Genomic DNA, 20,387 nt, shown 5'->3' with positions numbered 1-20,387 from the left:
TGTTGTGTATAATTTTCTAAATCATCAGCTTGAAAAAGTGTGAATTGTATAATTGCCAATCCAATTTTATAAAGCAATGCATTCTGTAAAAGATGCCAAATAAAATAGTGGTGAGACATTTCTGACCTGTGGACAATTCAAATATAGTCAATCCTATACATATTGCTGATAGTATCTTAATCAGTTCAGAAGAATTTAGTTCTGTGTAAGTATGTGTAGAATTGTTCCAGGTTTTACTCATTCATGCCATTGTACAGTTCAAAAAAAGACACATTTTTTCAGAACATTCATTTTCAGATCTCCAAGATGGTTGAAAATTTGGTTGTGGCCAATTTGATTCAGTGATGGCATATTCACTATTAAATGAAATATGTTGTTTCTACAACCACACATCAATTATCAAATGTTTGGGAAAAAATCAAGAAGACTAAATAAGGCATTGAATAGCTTTATTGAAATTTTTATAAATAAAACATGCGCATTTCAAATGTAAACCCAAGTGAACTCAAGTGCAGACAATTTTCAACCTCTGTCATGCAGGAGGCTAGCTTACATTGAAAAAAAGCAGCTTTAAAATACCAGGATTAAACACCAGCTTTTAATATCAAAGTATAAAGCAAAGCCATGTCCACAAACCAAATTTTATCCTGGTCAAATGCAATTTTAAACTTTTAAATGCTAACATAAATAAATAATTTACCAAAATGTGCACTCACAGAGTGAACTTTATTTACAATACACAATTTATAACCTATTGTATTTGCTTAGTTCAAGTGAAGATCATACTTTTTGCTTTAAGAATGGTGGGACTTTAGGTAGTAGATATGTGAAGTGTGCCTCCACACGTAGAGTTTCTGTCAAAGACAGTATTGTATATGGTTCAACAATACTTTTCTTCAACTATCAAAGGGAAAATGGCAAACAAAAAAGTTTCAAACGGTTACACTTATTTTTGGCATCCCATACTCCTTCTACATGATTAAAACCCAATTCAAGGTATGTATACTTTATCTACTTACTGTACAGGTTCTGACTCTTGAACATGCAAATGCCAATTCTTCTATATTAAGTAAAGTTACCTTTTGAGATAAGATGTAAGGCTATGGTGAATTCACCAAGAATGCACATGAAAAATTAGCAGACCTACCTTTGAACCAGTTGCCCGTTAACAAATTTGAAGGCAAGTTATATGGAAAAGTCATCTAAGCTTGATGCACAGTCATTACTATGAATACAGTATACTATTAAAAATCGGAATCTATTACACTGCATGTAGTTTGTAAACTGTCAAACTACTAAAAATGGGAAGGAAGAGAGGGACTTACAGCACAGTTAAAATTTTTGGACTGACACCAGATTAAAGTTACGCACATCTTATAAACAAGATAACAGGGATTATGTTTACAAAGTAGATCCAACAAGCAATGAGGGGTACTTACATTTAATTGAAAAATTCAATTCCTTAATGCAGCATGAAATCCAGAATCTGTTCCACAGCAGCAGTAAGATGAACATAATATTCTGGAAGATTACTTTTACTACAAAAGGTTAAAACACCTTTTCCAAGTCATTTTATCATGATTAAGTTTCTTTTCAATCAACATTTGAGGGAGATACTTGAAAATCTGACATTCCAAGAATGCTGCTGCATTGTGTTGAATATACTAGTCAATTTTTTGTTACTGGTCTAAGGACATATCCATTGAAAAACAGAGGTTCTGCAGTAATATTCTTGGGGTATTGAGACAAAAAAACAAATCCACAAATTGTCAATATTTGTATCCAAAACAAAGAAACTGTAATTCATCCAGATTGCAGCAGAAATTGTAAAGGGGTTTATTTTGATTTCCTATATAGCTTGTGAATACAAGTTTGCAAAGATATTAGAGACACATTCTAATGTTTTCATTGTGTTTCACTTCAGGTACTGCACAAGTTAAAATATAACAAGGATTTACATTCTGTCATCTGAAATTTCCCATCTCAGATTTTATTTTTAATTTGGTGGATAATTTCATTTTTTTAATCGAGAGCTCCCATCAGGAAGTTCTTCTCTGTATGGCTTCTAGTTCTTTGATTAATTAGTGTGCATACAATTTTCATTCTCTATATCATTGTCATTCTCATTACTGTCTTCATCACTCTCTAATGGAATGCCTGTAGCAGCAGAAGCACCTTGTTTAGTTTCCCGATCAAGAGGGAAAAAACCAGTCCCACTGATTGTGTCCTGTCTTTGATAGAAGAGAACATAGGCTGCTTTGGACTGCAAAACAAAGGGAAAATGTTAATTATCAAAGTTAAGCTTTCCATTTTAATTCTTCAAGTTTCAATTTTATTCTAGTAAAATACATTCAGATTAAGGACAACACAATTCATTCTATTATTTTCATACATAAATAACTAGGCACTGCCTTTGACAAACAGTTATACTGATACTGCATTTAATTTCTAGGGCTTTAGTAATGGTCAGATGTTTGCATAAGGATAATACATACAGAAGTAGCCCATCACAAGGCATAAATGAAAACTGACCATGAGAGATGAATAAAGAAAATTATGGGGAAGTATATCAAGAAGACGGGATTAAGATGAGTTCTGATAGTTTGTTCAGCTACCCACGTTTAACATTTTCTGTTAAAACAAATAGCAGTCCTTATAAAGGTTATACATATTTCTATTTATAGAGTATATTGTGAATTTTTATATGATTGCCAATGAATTTTATCTATACAAAACAATGATGTCTTATCTGACATTCAATTGTTATTTTATTTTGAAAAAATATGCTACCCAATTAATTAAATTTGATCACATAGAATTAACTAGAGTATGGAGATGAAGTTATTAAACTAACTTGGAGCAGTGGAACTAGATGAGAGCCTTTTCAACAATAACCTTAAATACATTAGTGCTATATATTGCTAATTGAAAAAAAGACTAAAAAATCTTCTTTGGGCATAAGCTAAAAGCAACTGAAAAGCAACTCTTTTTTCCTACTTCTGCCAATAACATTTTAAAATAAGACTTGGGGAACATCAAGTCCTAGAAAAGGATGATTTTTGCATATTTGTTTTTAAAAAGTCTAGCTATGGTGGAGCTAGCAGAGAAGCATTTAAAAGGCTGAACATTTGGGGACATGTTACATACGGTGCTACTGATCCTTCCTATCAAAAAATTGATTCTTCTCAACTCTATAGGACAGTGATGGTAAGCCTTTTTGGCTTGGTGTGTCAAAAATTTGAAAAATGCCTAACTTGACTCTTCTGGTGTGTCACTGCACCCACTCCCCCAAAAGACAAACAATTATTTACATATTCATTAAAAGAAAACACAGGCCCTGGAAAAAGTGCAAGAACACACCCTCTCATGAAATTCCCAGAGTGTCCAGAGATGCATGACAGCACACTCCATTTTCATGAGGCTTTCACAGCCTCCAAAAATTACACAAGAATAGGGCATGCTATCAAGACTAGTGGTTGGGTGTTGGTGAATACTGGTCACCCAAAACATTGTGGCATGTTACCTTTGACATGCATGCTATAGGTTTACCATCACTGGGGACCTTACGTCCAGGAATGAACTGAAACATTCAAGGTCTGTTTACAAATTTATTGCTAACATTTGATAATGAAATGTAAAAATGGAATCTTTATGTTGCATTCCTTTCTGAAATATCTCCTAAGGTCCATACAATGATATTGTATGAAAAAACATTTATCAACTAAAGCTACAAAGTATTTTCTTTAATATGCACAGGATAAGAAGCAAGAGTATTCTGGTTTTGTGGCTGAAATTGTCAAGATTCACTTACAGCATTTATTAATGGTGCTTTGGATTTAGATTTCCAGATTGGCTGCATGAACCATAATACAATGCGTAAAGTTTTATATTATATGTTTTATAGCATGGTAAATATTACTTTTAATTGATTATATAAGCAAGTCAGTCTTGGATCTTGTTCCTGTGCAATAATGCTATCTTGTTTTTGGAAACCGATACTTGCCACAATTTGTTCTTCGGACGCAGTCGACACACTGCTATCATCAAAGTAGTACCATTTCCCATCATCTTTATTTTTTGCAAAAGCAGTATCTAGAATAAGAAAAATCATTTTACTGAAAATAATAATAACTGAGCCATAATAAAGATAAAGTCATACATATAAACTACATTACTTACAATGCCCTCCTCCCATGCCTCCATAATGATTTGACACTGCAATCAAATTATAGCGACAAGGTCCAGCATTTGGATTAATTAGGAATTCAGACATATCCAAATCACTATTTTGAAGAAAAGATCAAAATGGATTAGTTTTCAAAAACTGTATATTAGTAATTATAATTTTCTTCAATAACGTCAGTGAAGCCACTGCTTTAGTTTCTAAAGCAAAGCAATAAATGAATCACACTAAAAATCTAGGAAGGTGAAGATTTTTTTAAAAAAACTACAATAATTTATCAACAGATATGATTTCTAAAATAATTTAGTGTGTCACACTTGTAAAAGGTGAAGTTAAAATGTTGATGATCGCTTAGCGACAACCAATCTCATGTATGAGGAAAGAACATATACATTTGTTTTGTACTTCTTGAAGGAAACAGAATATAAATGTACTAAATAAAGTGATCCTTTTTTATTTGGCTTCTAAATGTGTTCATTCATTCATTCTGTCAGCTATTAGTATGCTGCTTCAATCAAACAAGCTTAATTCATAAACATGTTCAGATTATGTTCAGAAGCATTTTTCTTTCAGGTAAGAAAGAAAGGTTTCTTAGTTTGATCTACCCCATAAAGCTGACACATAAATGAATAATTCTATACAGTTGTATGTAGGATCAATTTTTGTCTACATATGGAATTATATGGAGTGATTACTAAATATAAGGAAATATATCACATTTAGTTAAAACACTGGAGAGCAAGCAGTTTTTTGGATGAAAAAGGCAACACAATATTATTCAAATTAAAGTGTACTAATTTTGTCTATATAATGAACTTGTATGTGAATTATGTTTCAGAAAAGCAAAAAGATTCTCTGACATATCAATATAACAAATCTGTACCCAATGACCTATGCATTATTTTCTTCCTCTTATTTTAGATATTTTTTTATTAGATACATGGGTTCATTTTCAGGCAACTATAACTAAAGTATTGTTAAGTTCCAGATGCGTAATTTAGATGCGTAAGCATGTATATTCATCAAAATAATAAATATTATAGAATATATTATTATACTGATCTAGGCTTTCACAGCTGGCATCAATGAAGCAGTGATGAGCTTTTGGGCTAAATGGCCATGGTCAGGACAAAAGAAATCAAGGCCATGGCCATTCAGCCTGAAATCTCATCATTGATTCATTACATATTATAAATAAGATATATTCTTGCAAACATGTAGAATAAATGTTTGTAAAAGTATACCAAGGATATCAACAATAAACACAAAAGCTATCCATTATTGATATGGTTCTCACTTTATTGGGAAGTCAACCAATGTATCCAATTTATCTCTCATGTATCTGCTATAAGAAAAACGTTTTAGATGCACCACCAGTACTGGTGGTAGCGACCACAAATCTAGTTTCTTGGTAGCTTGCTGGTGTTCTTTACAGTTTGGGCAATACCTAGAGAGAAACAAAAAATCTTGTTAAAGAGGTATTTTACAATTAAGTGAAGTTTATGGCAAGAAAAATATGAAGATAAACTTTTCATACTGTGTTTAATTTATTAAATGCTTGTTACAAATTAAAACCTTAGAGAGATATAATTTCTGTTTTTCTTGAAACTTGTGGAGACATACTGTCAGTCCTATTAAGCAAATAGTAAACAAACTACTATTGTTCAAATATATATCCTCTTTTTCCTTCTAGTCTTAAAGCGTATCCACAAAAAAGACACACACAAGGGGCTTGACTACTGCTTTTGGGCAAGAATTGAAGGAGGGAGGGATCTGTCTGCCTAGCTTAATATGAGGTACTTTCCACCTGCAACCCAGACTGAGAGCGGGGTAGCTGGTGGGAGTAAGGAGGGCAGAGGCCAGGTTGCTTATGTGAGGAGAAATAAAGGAATTGTCCGAGATACAGGTGCTGAATGCTAGCCAGAAGTGCCAGATCTTAGGTTGTGTTTATCTCACAACGTTTTGCGATTTTGCTTTCCAGAGACACAGTATGCCTGGTATTATATGTTTCAGAACTTGCTTGTCACCTTTGCTGTCCAAAGAATGTACAGCAATCTTCTCCAACACCATAGCTCAAATGAGTCGATTTCCCTCCTGTCTAGTTTTTTCATTGTCTTATTCTAGCAACTGTAGCTAGCTGTGGGAAAAGAATAGTGTGAACTACAGATAGTCCTCAACTTATGATCACAATTTGAACCAGAATCTCAAATGTTGAGTGGAGTGGTCATTAAGCAAGATATCACATGACCAGTTCAGTCAATGACCACAATCCCAGGATTCCTGATTAATAGATGTTAAGCAATCTCATGGGTTGTTAAGCAAATAAAGTCCCAGTGTGGGGGTGCCTCAGGAGAATGAGGGAGACCTGGCACAAACTGTATGCAAGTTGTGGGAGTGCTGCAGTTTTATGTGAGTACAGGAAGGCAGGGGGGAAAAGCCGGTCATTTCCAGAATAGCCCCAGGCTGACCCAGCAATGCAGCAAAAAGGTACTGTGCCCTGGGAAGTGCCAAATGCCCAAGAAGCTCCAAGAGCATGGTGTGAAGCAGCTCCTCCTCTCCCAAATGAAGGGCAAAATGCCAGGGAAGCCCCAGCCAAGACTTACTCCAGGGCATGAAGAAGGCAGCAAGCAGGTAGGCCTCAGGTATGTGGCAGCCATTAAAACCACTCCAATCTCTTTCCCCATGCATGGTGATGGAAATTGAAATTGCCAGCAACTTCCTTAATAGACACTGTGGCTTGCACCAGCCTTTGCCAGTCCCTACCTGCATCAGCCCTGATGATTGGAATCCTACGGGGGGGGGGAACGTGACCTGGCAGTGGGAGGAAGGACATAGATGAGGATAGATAGGTAAGTGGAGAAGTTGCATTTGATTTTTTTAACATCAATTGTTAATTTGACATTTCAATTCATCACCGTGGTCATGAGCTTGATCTTTCTGATAGTCAGGAAGTAGACAATTTTTACCACTTTCTTCTTTGATCAGATATTTCAGATATGTCATCAGCATATCAAAATTTTGATGTTTTTTCCTCCAATCTTTCTTCTGATTTTTTATTCTTCAAGTTCCTGCTTCCTTATGAACATAGCAGCATACAGGTTGAATAAGAAAGGTGAAAGAATGCAACCTTGCCGCCCTCCTTTCTGTATCTTGAACCAATCAGGGTCTCCATATGGTGTTTGCACAGTGGTTTCCTGATTTGTGTACAGCGTCCACACCAACTTGAGCATGTGTATTGATATCCCCAAATCTTCCAGGGCTCTTCACAACTTTAATTATTGATACCATTAAAGGCTTTCTTCTAGTCAATAAAGCAGATGTAGATGTTCTTTAAATATTGAGATTTTTTTCCATTATACAGCATAGATTTGCAATATTTGTAAATGCCACAACTCCTTCTGAAGCCAACCTGAACATGTTAATCCCATTTTGATGGTTGGCACCAAATATTGTTGTATTATCTTAAGGCGAATCTTGCTAGCATGAGAGATAAGGGCAACTGTGCAGTAATTGGAGCATTCCTATTCTAAAATGATATACTTTCACCTATGACAACATGATTACTTGTATTTATAATTAGATTTTATACATATTTTACATACACACACACACACACACACACACACACACACACACACACACACAGAGAGAGAGAGAGAGAGAGAGAGAGAGAGAGAGAGAGAGTGAGAGAGTGTTTTGAATTTTATTGTGAGAAAAACAGTGGTAGCCCAGCCTCATACACAAATGCTTTCATTACTGTCATTGTGAGAGGACCATTTGGAGATCCCACAACAAGAGACAGCTATATACATACACACATGTGAATAAATATCATTTACTCCCATAAATTACAGACTAGTATTTGGAGCTACTGAAGTTTACAGATAAAATTTCTTATATTAGTGTACAATTATATCAGCATGGGATTCATAGGATAAGTATATGTTGAAATGTTTTGCAACCTCCTTTCTACAAGTTACTGCAATAAATAGTCCTCTCTTTGACCTAGTTTATTACTGCCAATATGTTAATTTCTAGTTTGGTAGAATTATAAATCTAGGATTTTGCTAGTATTTTTTCTACACATTAAAAAAATGAGAAAAAGGAAGTGAGTTATGTCCATGTAATAATTACTTTTCAGTAAATATAGGTCTGGTTAAATAACTACAGCTCTTGCAGTTTAGAAAAAAGGTGACTCTTTAGTAAGCTGTTGACATGTAGTGTAAAGATATCCACACCATATCTGCCCTTTGGAACAAAACTCCACACACTCAATTCTACAATGTATACTAAGCTTAAAAGCTATTAGTAAACTATCAGAAATCTCACAGAAAAGTGAAAAATAAATTCCATAATGTCAGAAATCATTTCAGTATAAAAGTAGCATTTTGCTCTTACCATGGATCTTCAGCACCCAACTTTTCCTTAGTTGTAAATAACTCAATGCAATCTTTTAATTTTACAAATGGTTTTTTGGGAGGTCTATATTCCACACTTTCATGTTTTTCAAAATCCTAAAGAGAAGTATTTCTTGAGTTAAAAGAACAAATGAAACAAAATTCATTTTAGTGATTTTTGTCTTTCTATAAAAAAGGGCTATATGTTTACTAATATGGGAAAATATGCCAAATTGGAAATACAACTCTGCTAGTTTTAATCCAGACATGTCAAACACAAGGCCCCGGGGCCAGATCCGGCCCGTGAAGTGGTTTCATGTGGCCCGTGAAGCCTTCCTGGAAACAGTGAGGGAACGGCTCCCACTGCCTTGGCCCTGGCCCAGAGACCCTCCTCCTGCCAGAGACCCTCAGATCTGTCCCACTCCTGCCCAGGCCCCCATAGGCACCCTTGATGCGAACGATGTAGAGCTGGCTACGCCCACCCAGTAGGCCATACACACTCTAGCCATGCCCACCCAGTAGGCCACGCCCACCCAGGCCACACCCACCCAGCCCCCTGAGGGCAACCGCAATGCTGATGCGGCCCTCAATGAAATTGAGTTTGACACCCCTGTTTTAATCTATGTGGAAGTCTTTGAAAAAAAGACATTATCCATGAGTGAAAGTGTTATTTTGCCATGTTCCAGTTTCATCTAATTTTGTGGAGGGAAATTTGGACAAGATATGAAATGGGATGAAAGGAGGATAATTCAATTCATTTTATACCATTTCTTCAGGAAGGGAGTTTATTATGACAGCAAAGCATGCAGATGAATCCTTTTATATTAAACCCCACAGTGATTAAGTGGACTTTCATTTGTGTCTCAGGTGACCTCTTCTACATTTTGGCCCATGTCTATCTTGGCCCAGGGAAAATGAATCTGATTTGAAAACAGCAACTATTCTACTGATAAACTCCTTGATAAAACATTTCATTTTTAAAAATTCGGCAGTCAGCTGACAGTAGATACTGTCCTTCCTTCCTGAATGTATCAATTTTTACAATAAAAAAATAGTTTTCTTCCATGATAAGCTGACTACACATAATTTGGAAAGATCAAATGGATTACTCTAATTAACCACTTTCAAACAAAGTGGCAAATATTTAAGTAATGGAACAACTTTTTTCTCTTTATTAAATATCATGTACCTCGGCAGCATTTTCATCAAAGTATCTCTTCTTGAATTCAGGATCCCAATCCAAAGCCAAGAAAGATCTTTCTAAAAGGAAAAAAGATAATGCAAGAATTTGAAATTATGCATTAATTTCAATTAAGGAAAGATTACACTTCTGATTACTAATCGTATAATATTAAATTACAACTCTGAACTTTAGAAAATCATAACTATTTCTATTTAATTTCAACTTTTAAATGAAAAATATATATGAACAGTATTTTGCAATGCCATGGAGATCAACTATCAAAAGTTATTAGAATTTTATAAAGTCCCCAAATGATAAGAATTTTTTTGAACACATATATACAAAACACGTTTTAGAATCTTACTCAGTTGAAACAAAATACAGATGGGTCTTACTGGACGAATAAGGCAAGACTGATGTACCTTACTCCACTTTCTCCACACACTAACCTGCTTGTTGATATTTCAAGTACCTTTTTTTCTCTACCTTCCCAGCAGTGTGCTTAGTTTTTCCCACTTACCTCACCCCATTGCAAATAATCTGCTTGGAACATATGTTTCAGTCCAGATATGGATTACTTGGTAACTGGCTGTTCTGTGCACTATTATAGGGAAGGTTGCAAAGGCTTGATGACAACTACAGAGAAACCTAGAAGCAACAGCCTTGGACACAGAAGTTCATGGTTAACTTGTGGTGGAACTATAAGAATCCATTTCTTTCTGGACCACTCAGCAACTTTTGAGATTATCAATCACAATATCCTTTGGGGCTTTGAGGAGCCACTGTATTATGATGATTTTCTTACTTTTTGAGTGGGTGGGTCTAGTATATATATATATATATATATATGTCTTAGTGTCTGCATATCTCCACTCTGGAGCAAATGGAACATAAGACACAAATCTTGACCCAATGTCTGGAGACTGTAAGTTTGGTCTAATGGTTATGGCACCCGGCTAGAAAGCAAAAGTCCTTGAGTTTGAGTCCTACTCTAGCCATATAAACCAGGCAGGTGACCTTGGGTCAGTTACACTCTCTCAGCTTAACTCACCCTACAAGGTTTTTGTTGTGGGGAAAATCGGAGGAAGAAGTTATATTAAGATTTGTCTGCAGTCTTAGATTATTTGTAAAAATAATAAAAGGCAACATATAAATAAACAAATAACTTAAAAAGAGACTAGATGTGGGGAAATAGGCTCAGATTCAACCCAATCAAAATTGAATTGTTATTTGTTAAGAAATATTCTGAATATTGACTCCTAATAGAGTATGTTCCTCTGCGGATAGCAAATCCTTAATTTGGGGTTCTTTTGGATTCATAGAAATGGTTGTGGATACCAAGGTCTTTGACAAGTTGCAGCTGTAATCTTACTAAGAATGGGGGGTATTGAAAATATTCATGTAGAGGAAACTGAGGTACAAGATACCTGGAGAGAAACTAACCCAGCAAAATTACAATACACATTCTATTGAACAGCTATAAATCCTGGTCTAGAATTGACATGATTAGAATGATGCCTGAATTAAGAACCAATATGCAGGAGATTGAGATAGAATTAGATACATGGGGAGATCATAACCCTTTAAAGATGACATGGAAAGGAATTCCAAAAAAACCCCCTAAAACCTTGAACAAATCCATATTAAAAGAAAAAGAATGCATAGAACTAGCAACAAAAGAAATGGAGTTCTTTAAAGAAAATAAAAAAGAAGATACAACATTACAAAATGTATGGGATACAGCCAAAGCATATTTTAGAGGTGGTAGCTATAACATATATGGCAAAAAAACAAAGAAAAAAGACAACAATACACACTGTTAAGGGATGAATTAAAAAAATTAGAATTAACTTTTTTGAAAATGCAAATAAACCAGTAAGATGGCTAGCCTATAAACTTAAAAAACAGAAGAAACTGATAAATAATCTAGTAGACGAAAAAGGCTGTCTACAATTTAAAAATGAAGAAATAAAAAGATAATTAAAGAATATTGTGAGAAATTGTATGATATAGAAGAATTTTCATGGGAGAAAAATTTCAGAAAACTTCAAAACTATGTTAAATGAAAAAATAACAATGATGGAATTGACAGAAGCTATAAGAAGACAAAAAAAATGAAAAAACACCGGGACCAGATGGGCTACTGCCAGAGTTGTATAAATGTCTACAGGGAGTGCAGAATTATTAGGCAAATGAGTATTTTGACCACATCATCCTCTTTATGCATGTTGTCTTACTCCAAGCTGTATAGGCTCGAAAGCCTACTACCAATTAAGCATATTAGGTGATGTGCATCTCTGTAATGAGAAGGGGTGTGGTCTAATGACATCAACACCCTGTATCAGGTGTGCATAATTATTAGGCAACTTCCTTTCCTTTGGCAAAATGGGTCAAAAGAAGGACTTGACAGGCTCAGAAAAGTCAAAAATAGTGAGATATCTTGCAGAGGGATGCAGCACTCTTAAAATTGCAAAGCTTCTGAAGCGTGATCATCGAACAATCAAGCGTTTCATTCAAAATAGTCAACAGGGTCGCAAGAAGCGTGTGGAGAAACCAAGGCGCAAAATAACTGCCCATGAACTGAGAAAAGTCAAGCGTGCAGCTGCCAAGATGCCACTTGCCACCAGTTTGGCCATATTTCAGAGCTGCAACATCACTGGAGTGCCCAAAAGCACAAAGTGTGCAATACTCAGAGACATGGCCAAGGTAAGAAAGGCTGAAAGACGACCACCACTGAACAAGACACACAAGCTGAAACGTCAAGACTGGGCCAAGAAATATCTCAAGACTGATTTTTCTAAGGTTTTATGGACTGATGAAATGAGAGTGAGTCTTGATGGGCCAGATGGATGGGCCCGTGGCTGGATTGGTAAAGGGCAGAGAGCTCCAGTCCGACTCAGACGCCAGCAAGGTGGAGGTGGAGTACTGGTTTGGGCTGGTATCATCAAAGATGAGCTTGTGGGGCCTTTTCGGGTTGAGGATGGAGTCAAGCTCAACTCCCAGTCCTACTGCCAGTTTCTGGAAGACACCTTCTTCAAGCAGTGGTACAGGAAGAAGTCTGCATCCTTCAAGAAAAACATGATTTTCATGCAGGACAATGCTCCATCACACGCGTCCAAGTACTCCACAGCGTGGCTGGCAAGAAAGGGTATAAAAGAAGGAAATCTAATGACATGGCCTCCTTGTTCACCTGATCTGAACCCCATTGAGAACCTGTGGTCCATCATCAAATGTGAGATTTACAAGGAGGGAAAACAGTACACCTCTCTGAACAGTGTCTGGGAGGCTGTGGTTGCTGCTGCACGCAATGTTGATGGTGAACAGATCAAAACACTGACAGAATCCATGGATGGCAGGCTTTTGAGTGTCCTTGCAAAGAAAGGTGGCTATATTGGTCACTGATTTGTTTTTGTTATGTTTTTGAATGTCAGAAATGTATATTTGTGAATGTTGAGATGTTATATTGGTTTCACTGGTAAAAATAAATAATTGAAATGGGTATATATTTGTTTTTTGTTAAGTTGCCTAATAATTATGCACAGTAATAGTCACCTGCACACACAGATATCCCCCTAAAATAGCTATAACTAAAAACAAACTAAAAACTACTTCCAAAAATATTCAGCTTTGATATTAATGAGTTTTTTGGGTTCATTGAGAACATGGTTGTTGTTCAATAATAAAATTAATCCTCAAAAATACAACTTGCCTAATAATTCTGCACTCCCTGTATAAGATACACTAAGTATACTGTTGAAGGACGTGTGTAATGAACTTTTGTTGGAGGCTAAACTACATGGACAGATACATGGGCAGATACATGGACAAATACATGGACAGAAGCACACATTACTTTAATACCAAAAGAAGACTCAGATTTGACATAGATAAAAAATTACAGACCAATATCATTACTAAATGTGGATTATAAAATTTTTACTTCAATAATAGCGGAGAGACTGAAAAGATTTTTAACTGAATTTATACATCCAGATCAAGATGGATTGCTTCCAGAGAGACAAATAAAAAATAACTTAAGAGTTATAATGGACGTATTGGAATATTATGAAATGCATCCAGGGAAACAACTGCCACTGCTATTCTTAGATGATCAAAAGGCATTTGATAATGTTTCCTGGCAACTTATGACTCAACAGCTAAAAACAATGGACTTTGGACAAAACTTTATAAATATGATTGAAACACTATACCAGTGGTGGTGAACCTTTTAGAGACTGAGTGCCCAAACTGCAACCCAAAACACACTTATGTATCGCCGGGTGGGTGTGACCCACTGGATGGGGGTGGCTACAGTGGTAGCTTATTGAGCTGGACAGCGCCTCTCCCTGCATGTGTCCTTAGGCGGAGGAGCTGGGCAGCCACGGCTCTCACTCCCCTCCAGCCTTGATCTGTCCTGGGGCTGTCTCCCCCACGCCAATGGGACTGCACTACGGGAGATGGCAGCTCTGATTCCCCTCTGCCCCCCAGCCCCCTGACAGTGCCCTTTCTATGCAATCCTACATGACTGCAGTGTGGATGCAAGTGTTTTGTCCCAGCCTACACCTGTCCTTGTTTGCATCACAAGAACCACCCCTTTTTTATCAGTAGGCTGGAATAGCCAACCCTTTTTATTTATATACAGTCCTAATACTTAAGTCCTCAAAACAAAAAACAACAGAATACTTTTCCAATGAATAATTGGTGCAAACAGCAAAACAGAGCAGGAGTTAAACAAGTTCACCAATAAAACAAACAGACCATGATTCCCTTGAAGTTCTACAAACGGTTGCCTTCAGCAACCAGCACCGCCCACACCACCCCCTTTTATTAAGCAGCCCCAAGGCATGCCTTCTCAATGCCTTCTCCTCCTTTTGCTGAGTTGCTGCACAATCTTCCTGTGACCTGCTCTAGTTAACTGCCTTCTATTACGAGCATCGATAATGACGTCCACCTGTGAGTCCTCAGAGTCCGACTCATCCTCCCCACACAACTGAGCCTCAACCAGAACACGATTGGAGGGGCCAGGCCCTTCCTCTGACTGTGAGTCTACTAATGCATCAGAGCTTCCCTCTGACTCCGATGGCTCCCCAAACCCCTCCTCCTCCTCCTCAGATTTAGCTGTTGGGAGCAATGGCTGGCATGGAATCACAACAGAAAGGCTCAGCTGGCAGACGGAGGCTTTCCTCCACGGAGACGTCCCGGCCCTCCTGCCCCCCACTAGCCAGACCCCCTCAGCTTCCCCCAGCCAGGACCTGATGACCTCCACCCTCCTGCCCTCACCCCAGCTGACCCCGAGCAGCCCAGCCCGACCAAGACGGAGGGAAGGCAAGGCAGAGAACCGCTGGTTAAATGATTTGAAACCTACCACTGGTAGCTTCCAAAGGCCACTCACTCACTCTCCTGCCAAAACTGCTCCTTTTATAGGTTCCCTCACCCCGCCCAGTTCTCGCAGCTGTTCCCGGACTCTGCATTCATGGAGAGGGGGAGGGGAGGAGCACAGCCCTGCATCCCTCTGTCTGTGGCAATGGTGCGCATGCCCACAGGGACGGCTCTGCGTGCCGCCTGTGGCATGCGTGCCATAGGTTTGTCACCACGGCGCTATACTATAAACAAACAGCAAAAGTGATTGTAAACGGAGACTATACAGAGACCTTTGATATAAGAAAAGATACCAGACAAGGATGTCCACTATCTCCATTGTTATTTATTCTAACCTTGGAAGTTCTAAATAGAAATATTAGGCAAGATACAGAAATTAAAGGACTAGAAATAAAAGGTGAAACTTATAAACTGCAAGCATTTGCGGATAACTTAGAGATGATTCCTAAATTACTGGAAAAGATAGAGTATGAAGAGATAGCAGGAATGAAAATAAACAGACAGAAAACTAAAGTGATAGTTAAAAATCTTACAGATAAAGAAAAAAAATCAAATGTCAGAAAAAATACAACTACAAATAGCCAAAAGGGTTAAATACTTGGGAATATATTTAACAGCAAGATGTTCAACAATAAAATAACTACATAAAATTACTGAACCAAATAAGACTGGATCTGAAAAAATGGAAATGTTGATGTTAGGAAGAATTGCTATGGTGAAAATGAATATATTACCAAAAATATTGTTTCTATTTCAAATGATACCTATAAAATTAGAAAGATTTAAATTCACTAGATGTCAACATTGTGACAATGGATGTCATTGCTCTGACACCTGAGATTCAGCAGCCATTTTTACTTTTGCTTCTAACATGCCTTTTCTATTCTTTTAGAGTTCAGATGTAGAAGGGGGATGGGATAAATGCTTGAGGGTTTAGCTAGCCATAACAATGTAGAAATGTGGGAACTCAAGGATATGGTCTGATAAGATTTGGAGGGCTGAGAGGCCGGTGAGAAAAGCCAGCATCTTGTGTTAATTGGGGAATGTGATTTATGACAGCATTTGTGGGATGGGAATTGCAAGTTGTTACTTTGTATCTGGGGGGAGGAAATCTCAGTTTTGGTGAGTGCCAATATTTTGTTTCCGAATAAAATGTTCTTTAAGGAAGAATTCTTGCACTGAAGTTCTTTTACTGATTTCATCTATCGGAACCATGACATTAATCCAAAACTCCCATTTACATTAACATCATTGGGGTTCTGAGCTCCAGTCATCTTCCCAGAACCAGGAGGGAGGTTGACAAAGATTCAGGGAAGATCTCAGCATAGAGAGAAAAGAAGCACCCACAACCAGCACCCTGACCATAGTGGCTGCCTCAGCAGAGGGAGAGCAAGCCCTTGCGTCATTGGAGAAAGTGGGTTCGGAAGTTCTGGCAGGGGGAGTGCGGCCCAAAATGCGGGAGCTATTGTGGTCTTCGGAGTGGACCCTGCCCAGTAGAGACAACCCAACCTAAGAAGAGTTCTTCAAGAGTAGCTGAGTCAGAGATGGAAGCAGGTGCCTAAAGGGAATCACGCTCTCTCGATCGTACAGGAGCAAAAAGATTGGCAGCCGCAGAGGATTCAGGTGACTGGAAGTACCTGTGAGCAGTCAGCAGCCAATCGGTGGAGAAGTTGGTAGAGACATTCGAGGGGCCAGAAATGGGAAGTGATGGGTAGGTCCTTCTTGCCTACAAGTGAGCATGACGACCGGCAGGGTCAGCACCAATCTATGCCCAGAAGAAGCCCTAGCCCACAGGTCTGCAACCTGTGGCTCCGGAGCCACATGCGGCTCTTTCAGCCGTCTCCTGTGGCTCCCAGTCCTCTGCCATGTGCAGTCCCCCAAAAAAAGTGGGACTAAAAAGTTCAACCAATCAATTCAAATATGCAGGGTAGGTGCATATCTCGCCTTGCCTCCACTCTTCAGTCAAACCCTGTTCTGCGCATGTACGCATGTATGCACATGCGCACACATTTTTTGCGGCTCCCAGTTTTTCCTTTTGTGAGGGAAGCGGTTCCGAGTGGCTCTTTCACTGTTTCAGGTTGCTGACCCCTGCCCTAGCCCTACTGACAGAGCTTGGGCGGCCACTCCACGTTTGGAGCCGCCAGCATTGATCTCAAGCCCACTGGGGAGGAAGAATCTTTACCATCACCCATGGCATAACAGTCCGGGTCGTCGATCATCAAGGAGTCCAGAACGCCACTCACGTGACAGTCCTGGCCATTAAAGAAGCCCTGATCGGCGTCGTTCGTCACGGTCTCCCGACAAGCATCACCACTGCGAAAGATCCAGAGGGCGGGATCATTCTGACAGTCCCGAGAGACATCTTCATGATAGTCCTGGTCATCGGAGAATCCCTGATTGGCATCGTTCATCATAGTCTCCTGACAGGCATCATCGTTGCAAAAGCCCCAAATGGTGGGATCACTACGACAGCCCCGAGAGACGCACTCACTATTGAAGCCCAGACCGTCACCAATACTGTCAGAGCCCTAATCTCTACTGGTACCGTGACAGCCCTGACCATTACTACCATTGGTCACGCAGCCCCGATTATCACCACCATCATCACCCGAGCCCAGGACTGGGGTGAAGGGCCAACCTAAACGTGGATGTTCAACGCGACTTGATGCAAAGGTGGAGCGACTGCGTGATCTGCTGGACAGACAGCAACCAAGCTGCCATGGTTGATGTTGTCACTGCCAATCTAGAAGGGGAAGCATCTGAGTGGCTAAATAACTTATACAATGAGCAAGTGCCTGAACTATGGGACTTCCATCTCTTCATTCAGGGATTGAGAACCAGATTCAAGGATGAATCCATAGCACTCAAGGCGGAGAAATATATTCATAAGGTGAAGCAAGCTGGCAGACCTGCATTGGAATATGTGCGAGAATTCCGGAGAGTAGCAGGTCGGATTGAGAGATGGCCAGAGCGCTCCCTGGTGCGTCACTTCAAAGAGGGGCTAGTCTGCATCTATCGGGGGCTTTCTGATCAACTACAAGAGTGGTACTGAATGGCAGTGAAGCTAGACATCGAGCTTGTTCACTATAAGAAGCCAATTCCTCCAGGAACCAGACTGACGCCGGAACAACCCAGACGGCCGCCACCGTGGAAAATCCCAGTGATCATGGCCATGGAATCTCCTAAGCCATCTACTGGCCCAACAATCAATTGTCCGGTCCCGTATCCCCAGGAGAGAGGTAAATTGGAACCATCAGAAAGAAAGAAAACTGCTCAGCAACCGACCAAAGAAAAGTCAATTTGGGTCGCTCAGGAGCCAGTCACCCAGGTTACATTGTTTCTGCAGGAGAGTGTGGAAACTCCAGCTGGATCCAACCTGGCTTCGTATGACAGCGACGATGAGGGGGAAAATGACCCGATGGTGAGTCGACCTGTTCCACCTTTTTCCCTCACTGCCAAACTCACAGTCCCTAAGTAAGGAGTACAAATAGATTTGAAGGTGCTAGTGGACTCAGGGTGCTCCCGATGCATTATCAGCTTGCCAATTGCCCTTAAACTGGGCATACGAGCAAAGTTACTCTCCAAACCTGTGAGATTTGAACAAGTGGATGGATCTTTAATGGGAGGGACTTTAGTCACTCACTTAACTGAGCTGGTGTGTTTAGAAATAGGTGAGCATTGGGAGTTCATCTGATTTATGGTGGCCCCGAAAATGACTGAAGCTGTGATTTTAGGTCTAGTGTGGTTAGACAAGTGGAAACCTTTCATTTGGTGGGAAAAGGGCATGAGGACTGTGAGATTGCTGACAGGGTCCAACACCCCTCGCAACTCCTTTGACATTAGCAGACAGCCTAGTCCACCGACTAAAACAGTGAAAGTAGCCACCTCTGCCAGGGGAGCCGCTCCTCCCCAGGGAATATCGACATTTAGTGGAAGCATTTAGTGAGAAGGAATGTGAATTCCTACCACCGCACCGCCCAAATGACTGCGCCATTGAAATATTACCAGGGGCCAAGCTGCCTAAACCAAAAATGTACACTATGTCTCCCCTCAAAATGGAGGAACTGCAGCAGTATGTGAACAGAAACCTAGTCAGAGGCTTCATTGAGCTGGTCAAATCCCAGGTAGAAATCCTGGTTTTATTTAAGGGGAAAAATAGATGGGTAGCTGAGGCGCCTTGGATTATAAGGGGTTAAACGCTGTTGAGTGTGGAGAATAAATACCTCCTCCCGCTCCTGAAGGACCTACTAACCCATCTAGTGCAGGGCTGCAACTTCACCAAGTAGACCTAAGAGAAGTGTACTACCGAGTAAGGATAAAAGAAGCAGATGAATAGAAGACTGCTTTTAACTGTCCTAAGGGCAGCTATCAATTCAAAGTTATGCCATTTGGACTACAAGAAGCTCCAGCTGTTTTCATGTACCTGATTAACCAGTTGCTGCACGACCATCTATACAAAGGGGTTTTGGTGTATCTTGATGACATCTTAATCTATAGCCAGAATATGACTGACCATGTAAATTTGGTGCAAGAGGTACTAAAGAGACTACTAGATGCTAAACTGTATGTTAAATTGTCAAAGTCTGAATTCCACCAAACCCGACTAGATTATTTGGGATACCGGATCTCCAGTGAGGGCATAGAAATGGACCCTGGCAAAGTGAAAGCCGTAATTGAATGGCAACCCCCAACAACTCGAAAGCAGCTTCAAAGCTTTCTGGGATTTGGAAACTTCTATTGTCAATTCATTCCTTCCTTTGCTGAAATTGCTTTACCTCTAACAGACTTATTCAACAACAACAACTTTATTGATTAGCCCTTGGGCCATATCAAAGTGCAAAGTTCCAGCAACAAACCGTCACCAAAACTTGATAAAAGCAATCCAAAATGGAATTTGATAAAATACAATTTAAAATGGAATTAAATAAGATACAATTTAAGATGAAATAGTAATAAAATACAAATTTAAGATATAGATAAAATATGGAAACATTATATTTCGGAGTCGCCCTTACAATCTACCCCAATCAGTCCCACATATGCAGATCTTAACCGGATCATTTTGTTTAAATACTGTGCTACATTAAATGTTATTTCAAGTTCTGACCGGACATAAGATAAGTTATTTTGATATGGGGATCCCAATGGGTCATTCGTTTGGTATATAGACCAAGATACCTGTCTCTCACCCTCTTATACAGACAACAGTCAAATAGGATGTGAGCCAGGTCCTCTACCTGTGCCG

The 20,387-nt window shown here is 39.1% G+C and overlaps 1 protein-coding gene across 5 annotated transcripts in view; it reads right to left on the bottom strand.

The window, feature by feature from the left end:
• Positions 1–432: 432 nt before the first annotated feature.
• Positions 433–20,387, bottom strand: part of USP15 (ubiquitin specific peptidase 15) — a 79,273-nt gene continuing 59,318 nt past the window's right edge. For 3 of the 5 annotated variants that reach the window (XM_081331553.1, XM_081331549.1, XM_081331550.1), the window contains 6 exons: positions 9,770–9,840; positions 8,582–8,697; positions 5,481–5,630; positions 4,180–4,283; positions 4,004–4,092; positions 433–2,263 (listed from right to left, as the gene is read on the bottom strand). In XM_081331553.1, coding sequence (XP_081187679.1) covers positions 2,078–2,263; positions 4,004–4,092; positions 4,180–4,283; positions 5,481–5,630; positions 8,582–8,697; positions 9,770–9,840 — 716 coding nt within the window. In that variant the 3' untranslated portion in view covers positions 433–2,077. Of the gene's footprint in view, positions 2,264–4,003; positions 4,093–4,179; positions 4,284–5,480; positions 5,631–8,581; positions 8,714–9,769; positions 9,841–20,387 lie in introns of those variants that run through there. The other 2 variants (XR_014026966.1, XR_014026967.1) reach the window with 2 other exon arrangements.

This window comes from Vipera berus (genome assembly GCF_964194415.1).
Source record: "Vipera berus genome assembly, chromosome: 6".
In the NCBI taxonomy this organism is placed as follows: Eukaryota; Metazoa; Chordata; class Lepidosauria; order Squamata; family Viperidae; genus Vipera; species Vipera berus.
Note: the sequence above shows the minus strand (reverse complement) of the source record. Positions and strands in the feature narration are given on the sequence as shown.